Below are 12,675 nucleotides of genomic sequence, written 5' to 3'. Positions count from 1 at the left end.
TGAGTAAACTGAGTAAAGTGGATTGTCTTTCCTAATATGACTGGTCATCATCCAATCACTGAAGACAGCCTGCAGACCACAGAGCTTGGGACCTCTCAGTCTCCTAATTCTGATTCCTTATAACCCCCCCACCCCATCCCTGCCTCCCTCATCCATCCATCCATCCTCCTAATTGTTTCTCTGGAGAACACTAACTAATGCATTTCTATTTTATAAGCAACTACACTAGAGTATGAGCAGATTAAGTGTATTATAAGTCTCATTCAGTTTTTCGAAGTGGTGTGTAAGACTGGCACACCTAGGCTCCTAGACTATGGATTTTATGCCACTCAAACGTGTATCTCCTTTAAAATATCTGGAATTTAAGGTAATTCCTAAAATTCCTTAAACATATTTCTAGTTAGCTTTTCTTTCTTTCTTAGGAACAATAGTTGATTACTGTTAACAGTTTTAATATTGATAGCATTAGGTCTTGCTCTTAAGTGGAAGTTTAGAAGAAACATAAAATCTACTGGGTAATGTAATCTTCCATTTAAAAGGATACTTTATGCCTCAACACCATTAAATATTAAGTAAGTTATCAAGTATTGTACAACCTACAATTGTATACTTATCAATTCCTAATTTCAAGCTATATAAGAGTGACGAGTATAATATTTACCATGCTCCAAAAAGATGCTTTGCACCTTCCGTATAATTTCTGGATAAATCTAATAAAGTATTTCTATCTACAGGGCCCGGCAGAGTAAGGCCTGCTTCAGTGTGGTTGGTGGAGTAACAATATGGGTGTAATAATTTATAGTTTTAATTTGAACACTTTACTTAAAATGTTACATGGTGTGCTTGAGTATGATTATTGTTATGTTACAGAATTACATGCTTATGACTTGTAATAAAAAAGGGGTGTTATTTACGCCAGACACTGTATTATGGAGTCATCGCCCAGAGTTTCACATTTTCTGGGCAATGGCAAAATAACAAAAGGAATTTCCATCCAAATATTTCAGATTAGCAAAGAGCTATAAGGCCAAAACCTGAGTTTGTTGATATAATTGACATATAACATTATATTAGTTTCAGGTGTGCAACATAATGACTGGCTATGTATATATATATACTGGGAACTGACCAGCACAGTAAGTCTATTTAACATCTGTCAACACATAGTTACAAATTTTTCTTGTGATTAGAATTTTTAAGATCTACTTTCTTAGCAACTTTCAAATATAAAATATAGTATTATTAACTATAATCACCACACTGTGCATTGTATCCCCAGGACTTACTTATTTTATAACTAGAAGTTTTTATCTTTTGTTGCTTACAACTGTTTTCAGTAATAAGGTCAAGTGTCCTCCAAAAAAAGGAAAACTTGCATGTATCTTAGGCAGATAATTAACAAACACAGGTGAAAATATAGGATTAGTTACACTCAGTTGAGAATGCTAACTTTCTGGTGAGCAAACCAATAACTTAATCTCAAAATAACATAAGCCATTAGTGATTCTCTTACTTTTCTTTTTTGTGATACTCTTAATATTTAAAGCTCTCAAAACAAATCTTCATCTAAGATATTTCCCAGTAGAAATATCAGTTAGATAGCTAATAAGAAAGAATGACTCATAGCTTTCTTTTCTACAGCCAATTAATATAAAAAATTACTAATTACCTAAATTCTCCAATAACATCACAGTGATACAAAAGCTCAAAGTTAAACATAGTGCTTATGAAATTATCTTCTTTACTACACATCTAAGAAAAAGGCATCTTGGCCCTCAGTCAAGGTTCTTTTCTGGCAACATTAACAGGTGACAAAATAAAACATGAGAGGAGAGGAGGGAGGCAAGGAGAGAGGGAGGGAACTGTAAAACAGTACATACAATGGTCTTTTGGAAAAAAAGGACAGCTTTACGAGTAAGGAGGATTTTGGTTTTTGTTGTCATCTTGTTTTGTTTTAAATCTTAGCCCCAAAAGTAAGAACAAATACCACTGTTTGCTTTTGTTTACAATTTATAAGAATGTTAACAAGAGAATGAAATAATACTGAACTCTGGGTTCTCAAAAAAATTCACTATAGAGGAAGAATAGTTCTCAAGAAGTGATCACATATGGCTTTTATATCAAGGTTTAAACCCATCTTTGAGGCTTGCTGGATCCACACCCAAGAATTAGTTTGTCTAACAACACTTTATAACTTTAGAAGATTTCTTCTTGGATGGTTTTTCCCCTAAGTAACAAATTACTGCAATAAAGCTTCAATAACTGATTGATTGTCCCTTGACCCAAGGAAGATACATTTTATTGAAAAGGTGAAGATATCCTTTGGTAGGCTGAAAAAAGGAAAGTACTACAAAACAGGGACCTGGACAATGCCGCATACCCAATGTAGCGGAAAGTCAAAGAAATCTGAAATGACAACTACACTCTTTGTCTGATTTCACAAAACAAAGAATCATTCCTCATGTTTGTTTAATTGAATTAACTGAGCTATGAATTCTAAGACTTATGCAACATTTTGTTAAAGCAGAATTTGCACAAAACCACTTGAGAGCACTCTATCCAGAAGAGAGTTGTTGCATCCAGGTTAGGATTGAAAAAGAATGAGTCATTTTAAAATTTATCATGAAAAAACCTAATGTTTACTGTCACTAATTATTTGAGGGTTTCTGTGCTGTCTGCAACACTGTAGTAACTATGAGAAACGTTTTAAAAAGTATTAATAATTCAACCCTCTCCTAGAAAATTAATGGACTTTTCCAGCCAATTCTGGAAAGGAAGAAACTGCAGGCCACAAGCCTCCTTCACGACAGCAGAAAAAGACTGACAGTCACTTCCAACTCCTCACTTAGCGAGCAGGGCTTACCCACTCTCCACCTCCACTTTCTTCCAAAAGTCTCTTCCGGCCCTTTCCAGCAGTTTCTCCATTCTACCACCCATCTCCAACCTCTGCTCATTTTGCATAACCCATTCAGCAAAAAAAAAAAAAACAACTGAGGACTGAATTAAACAAATTTCAGAAATCTTAATGCATCTTGCCACATCTATACAGTTTATTTTTACAAAATAGAATCATACACAAAATTCTAATTTTTCAGTAGATTTTTTCACTCATTTAAAAATTTACTGTCATTTTATCTTCACTAAAGTCCTTTGAAGTAGACATTACAGATGACTGAGTTCATAGGTAACTTGGCCTAAATCATAAACCTTATAAGAGGCTGAGTCAAAATTCAAACTCAGATCTGTAAGATTCCTTAAGGCCCACAAACTTTATTACCTCCTATATTGTTATTCAATTATAAATAACTTCAATTAACTGGTATGATGCAAAAATTTTCCTTTGTAAAGTGGTCCTTTAAAAATTCATTATCTGATGATGTTAAAAGTTCTAAGGCTATAAATGAATGATAATCCAATACCAGTGTTACTCTATACTTGAGTAAGATGAAACTAAACAGGAAAAGAATTAGGTCAAAACCAACAGTCTTTGCTTTGTATCATATAATTAATTCACTCCTTGTTTTACAATGGCAAGCTTCTGCCTCAATATTGAATTCCTCATCAGAAATAACACATATTAGCCAAACCATGTAATAACTAAATTAGCAAATCAAGCTATTCAGACACTCAAAGTCAAATGAAAAGTGATTAGCTGTGTACGGCAACTGGTAATACCATAATTTTGACAATATCGTAAAGTATTAAAGGTGTTAAAGCAATGATGTATAACCATTTCAATTAATATTCAGACTCTCGAAATATTTCCAATTAAAAATGGTTTGCTTAGCAAACAATAATTAGAGAAGCAGAATTTACAGATTCTGATTTTGTTCTCAGTATCTTTACAATAAGCCCGTGGGCCAAGTGCTACATACGTCAATTGTCTGCATAAAGCAGTTATTTCCAAGTGTTCTCTTTCACACCCCCGAGGTTGAAGAAAGGTAAAGCAACTCAGCTATCAAGCTGCACTCTAGGGATTATTTTACATTAAAATACATGTTAATGAATCTTCTCTGAAAGAGACTAGGCCAGAAGAGGATAAAGTACATGGGGTAAAAAATATTCTTCCTGACATTCCCACTTAATAAGAAGAGTAACTGCAAATGTACCTTTTTGCAAGAAACTATAAGCAAATAAATATAGCCACAGTAAGTCAGTTATGGTTGTTTCTTACTAAGTCTAAATTTTAATCTCTCTCTCACACCCTTACCCCAGGTCTCTTGATAGCTCTTAAAGTACGAGGTCTGAATTGGCTTTTTTCAAATTCTTTTTCTATCCTTCAAGTTCCTACAGCCTTTTTAGCACAGGCTGAAGTATCAAATTCTGATTACTTTCTTCTGCTATCAAAAGTATACTCCAATCTCCCAGGTCTCTGATAGACAAAATTAAGAGTTTTCTGAAGATTTAAAAAAAAAGCCTTCTAAATCTCAGCTTAACCTTCTTTTAAAATCACTGTTAAGCTGAAAAATTGACTGGAATAATTAGCTAATTAGTGAATTTTTACATAAGTTATATTTATATTAATCAAAAAACCAAATTGATGAATGTCTTTAAATATTAAAAAACTCCTTGAGATAAAGAAAAATTTTACCAATCATTATTGTAGGACTGTCTATTTCAAGTTTACCAAAGGCTTGTAAAACTGTAACAGATCTACATATCAGGCAAGTATTACGTATCACAAAGAAACTCCTTAACAGGTCCCCAATTTAAAAATATTTTTTAAAAGCTAAATTAGAAGCCTCCACAGCATATGTCATATAAAATAGAGAAAATGAGTAAATACCTGAACTGAAGTAGCTGTTTCCTGTAAATGGCCACCAGGAACTGCTCCTTGGGAAGTTGCTAAAGGGACGCTGTGCGTTTTGGGGGTTTCCGGAGTGTAAGTCTTTTCATCTGTCCTATGTGACTGCCAGGCTTCCTTTCGATGATGTGATTCAGCAACATGCTGGTCTCCAAAAGCAGCCCAAGAGCAACTATCTTTCTGTCCATCCTCAAAAGCATTCCAATCTACAACTTGGCTGGGACCAGCTGAACTGAAGTCTGCAAAATCATCAGAGTCTTGAAAAGCACTGCAGTCATCTTGACTATTTGGCACAGAATCAAAATCTCCAAAATCACCTTCTTGTCCAATTTTTAGTTTTGAAACAGGTTCCATTCCTGCAGACTTTCTTGCCAACTTACGTTCCTCTGAAAAAGTATCAGAATTCTGTCTTCCATCTGATTCGGTAAATATAATTTCCTCTTGGCAAGAAACAGCATTTGTGTCCCCAAATTCTCCAAAGTCATCACTTGGTTCACTAAAATGTGGAAACTGCTCTGAGGACTTTTCAAAAGTGACATCACTCATTGACTCTTGAGTATCAGTAACATAAGGTGGAGTTGTGCCACTGGCTGTGCCAAAGTCACCAAAATCATCCTCGTTGGTATCTTCGCAAGTCACAAAGTCACCACTGCTACTGTCACCATTTTTTATACTGGTAGAATCATCCAAAGCATTTTCTTCTGTAGGATCAATGCTGGGGCTTTGGGAATCAGTAAACTTCCTACTTTCTTCTTTGGAAGAACTAACTTTATCTTCAGCATCCAAAGTTTTAATAGAATTCATGCATACATCAGTACATGTAGAAGTAAAATCAAGATTTTCCTCAGTTTTACATTGTTCTATCCTACTGGCTTCTGAATTACCAGCTGAGTCTACCAAACTCCAAGCATTTGATTGAATATTTGAATTTAAAAATTCATCCTGTGGCGATGTTGGAAGGTTTTGTTTTTTAGTACTGAAACCTCCATTACTCTTCATGCTGGTTTCCGAAATGCAAACCTGATCCTCTCCCTCAATGTCTCCTTTATCATCAAAGCTTCTACCCAAAGACACTTCTTTTACAGAATTCAGTTCATTGACTCTGTTAATTTTATTGTTTTCCTGAATGGTTAGTGCTTCTGTATCATTTAAAACTGCACATCCTATTTGTTCTACTTGTATCCTTTCAGTTTTGGAAAATGTGGCAAAATCTGCAAATTCCTCAGCAGGACTATGTGCACCGTCTAAATTATGCTCATTACTACAAGTGCTAAGAGGCTTTCTTCCTTTTGAATCCGCTACATTGTCCAGGTCATCTGTTCCCTGAGGATTTACAGTTTCCAATACTGCAAACCCATTTGTTAGAATCTCCAGACAAGGAGGCTTTTCGCCATTGCAGCTCTCTAACTGTTCCTTTTGGTGAAGATTCGTATCAGTTCTAAAATCTCCTGGAGAGAAACGTTCAGGTGTTCCAACATTCTGTCTCTGCTCTGTTATTTTATTTAAATTTCCTGGACTGTCTATGCCATCACTGGAAGTATTTAAAGTTTTAGATGGAATTACTTCTTTGCTGGTAGTAGAGAGTAAAACATTAGACTGTCCTTTCACAGGAGAAGAAAGTTCAGCAGTGATTTCCTTATCATTACCATTTTTAATGGACTTAAAGCTTGTAAGGCTATCTACATTTTCTGAGAAATCATGAATTGGCATAAAATGGTTTGAAGGTATAAACTCTTCCTTGGAACGAGTATAATCTGGTGTATCAAAATCAACAAATCCTACACCAGAAGGGGTAACTTCTGAAAACCCACCAAATTCCCCAAATTCATCATCATCCTCATCCTCGGCTCCATTGTCTAGTGGTGGTGGGGATGAAGAGTACATTCGAATGATGTCTGGCTCCATTGTTCAGCTGCTTTCAAACAATTAATTTATACCTGAAAAAAAGAGATATTTTTAAAGGATAGATTGCATACAACAAGATCTTTCAAAATTCTCTAAGCTACTTCAAAACAATGCAAATTTACAATGCTGTTTTGTATCTCTTAAACTACTTTCTTCTTTGGTAAGATTACTTTTCACAGCTATAATAATATGCCAAATTGTTTTCCCTCTCCTAGTATATGTTTCCAAGGGCATTCATAGTGCATTACTAAATTTGAGGATTCCAGAAAATTTCAAATAACACTTACAAAAATATATCTACAAAATTCTCTTTTGGGGCACTTGCTTTCTCTCTTCAGTCCTCTTTCTAGTTCACTCAGGGCGTACCTTAAGAGTTTGTATGAGTTCTTTATAAATAAAAGACATGAAGCCCTTGCTGGTGTGGCTCAGTGCAGTGAATGCTTGCCTGTGAAATGAAAGGTTGCCAATTTGATTCCCAGTCAGGGCACATGCCTGAGTTGCAGGCCATGTCTCCACTTGGGGGCATGTGAGAGGCAACCCACTGAAGTCCCAATTGCACACTGATGTTTCTCTCCCTCTCTTTCCCTCTAAAAGTAAATAAATAAAACCATTAAAAAAAAGGACAAAATTTTTATCGCTAATAATTGCTACAAATATTTTCCTCACCTTGCTTTTCAATGTTCATTTCTGACTCAGGTTGATTCTGGTCTTTTGTTTGTTTGAATAGACTTTCTGTTTTAGGTTCACAGCAAAAGAGCAGAAGGTACAGAGATTTCCTATATGCCTCCTCTATTATGAGTATCTCCACCGGAGTGGTATATTTGTTACAACTGATGAACCTACATCAACACATGATTATTACCCAAAGTTCATAGTTTATATTAGGGTTCACTCTTGGTGTGCATTCCTTGGATTTGGATGAATGCATAAAAACATGTGTCCACCATTTTAGTTTCATACAGAGTAATTTCACTGCCCTAAAGGTCCTGAGTGTTGTACCTATTCATCCCTCCTCTCCCCTGCCCCTGGCAACCATTGATCTTTTTACTGTCTGTACAGTTTTGCCTTTTCCAGAATGTTATATGGTTGGAAACATACAGTACATATGTAGCCTGCACATACTGTATGATTAGCTTCTTTCACTAACAGGCATCTAAGGTTCCTCCATGTTTTTTCATGGCTTGACAGCTCATTTCTTCTCAGCACTGAGTAATATTTGTCTGCATGTACCACAATCTACTTTTTTATAATTTTCAATTTTAAAACCATTTAAGATGCATAAGAAGTTGAAAGATATTGTATTATTCCACTTAGTTTCCCCCCAATAATTTGGCAAATAATGATAGTACATGATTAAACCAGGAAACTAACATCAGTACAACCCTATTAACTTTGTTTGAGACCCTGTTTACCTTTTACCAGTTTTTTTCCTTTATGTGTAGTTCTGGGATATTTATCACATGCATACATTAGATTTGAGTAACCATCACTATGACTGGGATATGAACTGTTGCAAAAATACTTTAATAATATTCATCAATATAAAGTCCTTCATATTTCCCCTTAGTAGTCACATCCTTCCCTAAATCCTAACTCTTGGCAACCACTGATCTGTTCTCTATTACTGTAATTTTGCTATTTTAAGAGTGTTATATAAATGGAATCGTACAACATGTAACCCTTTGAAACTGTCTTTGTCCACTCAGCCTAACACCCTTGCCATGTTTTTGCATGTATCAATAGTTCATTCTTGAACTTCTGGCCAAGATGGAGTTGTAGGTAGATATGCTTTGCCCCCTTGCACAATCAAAATGGTAATGACAAAATTTAAAAACAAAAAATAACTAGAACTGCCAGAAAATTGAACTGTATGGAAGTCTGATAACCAAGAAGTTAAAGAAGAAGCATTCATCCAGACCAGTAGCGGGGCAGAGATGGGCAGCCAGGGCAGAGAGGACTTGTGGCAAGGAGGTAGTAGGAGCAGCAGGTGGTCCCACATTTATGTGCAGATAAACCGGGAGGAACAACTGTGGAGTGAGACAGACTGCAACTCAGGATTCCAGCATAGAGTAATAAAGCCTCAAAGCCTCTGACTGAAAACACCTGTGGAGGTTGTGGTGGTGGGAGAAACTCCCAGCCTCACAGGAGAGTTCATTGGAGAGACACACAGGGTCCTAGAATGTACACAAACCCACCTACCTGGGAATCAGTACCAGAAGGGCCCAATTTGCTTGTGGGTGGCAGGGGAGATGACTGCAAGCCTGCCAAAAACCATGTGAGTGGCACTGTTCCCCACATACACTGCCACAAGGCAGTGACCTGGGCTACCCAGCCTGGCAAATACTTAAGGCTCTGTCCCTACTAAGTAATAGTCTTGCTGAGACAAAAAATAATACATATATGGCTCAAATGAAAGAACAGATCAAAGCTCCAGAAAAAAATTCAACTAAGTGACGAAGAGATAGCCAACCTATCAGATGCACAGTTCAACACACTGGTAATCAGGATGCTTACAGAAACGGTTGAGTATGGTCACAAAATACAGGAAGAAGTAAAGGCCATACAAAGCAAAATAAAGGAAAATGTACAGGGAACCAACAGTGATGAGAGGGAAACCGGGACTCAAATCAACAATTTGGAGCAGAAGGAAGACATAAACATTCAATCAGAACAGAATGAAGAAACAAGAATCCAAAAAATGAGGAAAGGCTTAGGAACCTCAGGGACTACTTTAAGCGTTTCAACATCAGAATCACTGAGGTGTCAGAAGAAGAGGAAGAGCAAGAAATCAAAAACTTATTTGAACACATAATGAAGGAGAACGTTCCCAATCAGGCAAAGGAAATAGACTTCTAGGAAGTCCAGGAAGTTCAGAGAGTCATAAAGAAGTTGGACTCAAGGAAGCACACACCAAGGCACATCATAATTACATTAGCCAAGATTAAAGAGAAGGAGAGAATCTTAAAAGCAGCAAGAGAAAAGGAGACAGTTACCTACAAAGGAGTTCCCATAAGACTAGCAGCTGATTTCTCAAAAGAAACCTTGCAGGCAAGTAGGAGCTGGAAAGAAATATTCCATGAAAGGTAAGACCTACACCCAAGATTACTCTACCCAGTAAAGCTATTATTTAGAATGGAAGGGCATATAAAGTGCTTCCCAGATAAGATCAAGTTAAAGTTGTTCATCAACTGTAACAGCATAATCAATAAAATACATTAAAAAATAGTTAATTCCTTTTTATTGCCAAGCAGTATTCTATTGTATAGATGTACCACAGTTTTGTTTCTCCATTCACTCTGTGAAGGATATTTGGATTGTTCCTCATATTTTACAATTACGAATAAAACTGCTATGAACATTTATCTACAGACTGTTATGAGAATATGAGTTTTCATTTCTCTAACATAAGTGCCCAGCAGTGTGAATGCTAGGATATAGTGTGTATGTTTAATTCTATAAGAAACTGCCCAAAACTGTTTTTCTCAAAATAATTTTTAAGGGTCAAACCAAACTGATCTTCTCATTAATAATTTTCTTCATATTTTGCTATCATATAAGCTTAAAATTCAATAAATAATATCATTTTTCTACTTTTGGAGTGTATTTTTTAACATTTAAATTTACACCATCTATAACTTATTTTAGTATATGATCTAAAGCATAGGTCTAAGTAAATTTTTTCCCAGTCAAGCAATTCTTATAATCTCACTTATTTAATCCTTCCCATATCTTTTATTTCACTATGTCTTTTTTAAAATACATTTAATTCTTAAGTGGAATATATGTTTGGGTTATTTTGTTCCTTTGTACTAAACTTTCAAAAGTACCACAGGCAGACTAACATTAAAAGCAAAGGGAGGATTAACAACCAAAGACTTAGAGTAAAATTACCCCATAAACAATGAATGGCTACTTCCTGCAATTCACAGTTGCCAGTCAGCTACATGAGGGAAATGTTTACTATAAAATTTGACCAGTTTTGCAAGCTAAAAAATATCACTTTCTCCAAGCTCTCAGGATAAAATTTCATATGATCTTATGATTTTAGAGAGAAGGTGCCTCAGAAGCCACATTAATTTAATTTGGAGATAAGAAAAATGGGGCCGACTGATGATCAACTTTCCCTAAGGTCATACAGCTAGTTAGTAGAGAATGGCTTCAAAATTCTGAAAAGGATCTTTGAGGTCAACGACTGGTCAGTCACTGAGTGTTACTTGAAAGAAATGAGCAACTGATGAGACATCATCCCCACCCCAGCTCCTGCAACCACCATTCTACTTCATCTCTATGAATCTGACTGCTGTAGGTACTTCATATAAGTGGAATCATGTATCAGTTCCCTTGGGACTGGCTTTATTTCACTTACTATAATGTCCTCAAAATTCATGCATGTTGCAGCAAATGTCAAAATTTCACTCTTCATAAGGCTGAATATTTTTGCTGTATGTATATAAACTATCGTCTGTTGATGGATGGTTGGGTTGCTTCCATCTCTGGCTATTGTGAATAATGCTGCTATGAACATTGGTGTATAACATACCTTATTTTTTTAACTTTTTATTTTGAAATAATAATAAATTAACAAAGTTGCAAAAAATAGTATAGTACTGGGCACCCTGCACCCAGCTTCCCCTGATGGTGGTACTTATATAGTTCTAATAAAATAGCAAAACAGGAAACTGACCTTGTTGGTACATTACTGTTGACTAGACTACCGAGCTTACTCAGGTTTACTCAGGTTTTTCATTCGAAACAAAACAAAACCTTGCATTGCAACCCTTTGTGTTGGTGTGTAGTTCTGGTCAATTTATCCGGTGCACAGATATGTGTAACTACCACCACTATTAGGATATAAAACTACCCCTACACCGCCACCCCATCCCTTTCCTTGTCCCACCACTAATTTATTCTCTATCTCCATAGTTTTGTCACTTCAAGAGTGTTATATAAATAGAATCTTATAGTATGTAATCTTTTGAGGTTAACCTTTTCCACTAAGTGTAATTCCCTTAAGGTCCATCCTGGTTGCTGCATGTATCAATAGATCAATCATTTTTACTGTTGAACAGTATTCTACTATACAAATATACCAGTTTGTTCAACCATTCACCAACTGAAAGACATATGGGTTATTTCCAGTGTTTTATCATTATAAATAGTATATATACCACATTAATAATATATGCACTAATGTATGTTTAACTAGTATTACATGATAAAGATGCTAAGAGCATTTATGTACAGGTTTTTGTGTGAACATAAATTCTCATTTTTCTGGGATAAATTGCCCAAGAATGTGATTATTGGACCCTGTGGTAGGTGCACATTTAGTTTTGTAAAGAACAAACAAACACTTTATTTATGGTTATAAACCTATTGCTTTTTCTAAAACTTTTGCTTAAAAAATAAAATTTTATTGGTTTAAGGCCTATTTCAAACTCAGATATTAAGGCAAGTACCAAGATCTGTATAAGGGACTTTGGAACCAAACCAATGACTCAGAGAGTAGTTTTTCTTCCTGTCACACCTTGGCAAAGTATGCTTTCTATTTTTCCTTTTAGATGCAACAGGCTCTATCAGCTTCCCAGACTACTATTATTGTCGTATTTCTCAAATCTGTGTCACTTATTGATGGAAGAAGTTGGGTACACATTCCCCTTCAGCAGGTCTTGGTTCTGGCCCCATTTACCCTTCAGAGACCTGTGAGAGTGTCACTCCCAAGTTTCAGCCAAGAATGCCAGCCAATCAGTGTAAAGAAGGCTCAGAACATTCCAGAAAATTCTTCTGTATCCAGGCCAATTCAGTAATATTTGTTAATTGAAGTATTAGTTATTAATTGTTAAATGAAGTATTATTTGTATAGTGAATTCACCTATTAAGCTTGACTTAGACAAATCCACTTTTTACATAGAAAATAGGGACTTTATATAGTTAGTCCTACTTAACAGGAAAAAGCAAAAGGGATA

The 12,675-nt window shown here is 35.7% G+C and overlaps 1 protein-coding gene across 2 annotated transcripts in view; it reads right to left on the bottom strand.

Moving 5' to 3' along the window:
* The window catches only part of AFTPH (aftiphilin), a 62,619-nt gene that overhangs the window by 30,709 nt on the left and 19,235 nt on the right, over positions 1–12,675 (bottom strand). For both annotated transcript variants that reach the window (XM_037126247.2, XM_037126248.2), the window contains exon 2: positions 4,787–6,741. In XM_037126247.2, coding sequence (XP_036982142.2) covers positions 4,787–6,709 — 1,923 coding nt within the window. In that variant the 5' untranslated portion in view covers positions 6,710–6,741. The remainder of the gene's footprint in view (positions 1–4,786; positions 6,742–12,675) is intronic.

The sequence above is a fragment of the Artibeus jamaicensis genome, unplaced genomic scaffold, assembly GCF_021234435.1.
Source record: "Artibeus jamaicensis isolate MK-2021 breed Jamaican fruit bat unplaced genomic scaffold, CSHL_Jam_final contig_3175, whole genome shotgun sequence".
In the NCBI taxonomy this organism is placed as follows: Eukaryota; Metazoa; Chordata; class Mammalia; order Chiroptera; family Phyllostomidae; genus Artibeus; species Artibeus jamaicensis.
Note: the sequence above shows the minus strand (reverse complement) of the source record. Positions and strands in the feature narration are given on the sequence as shown.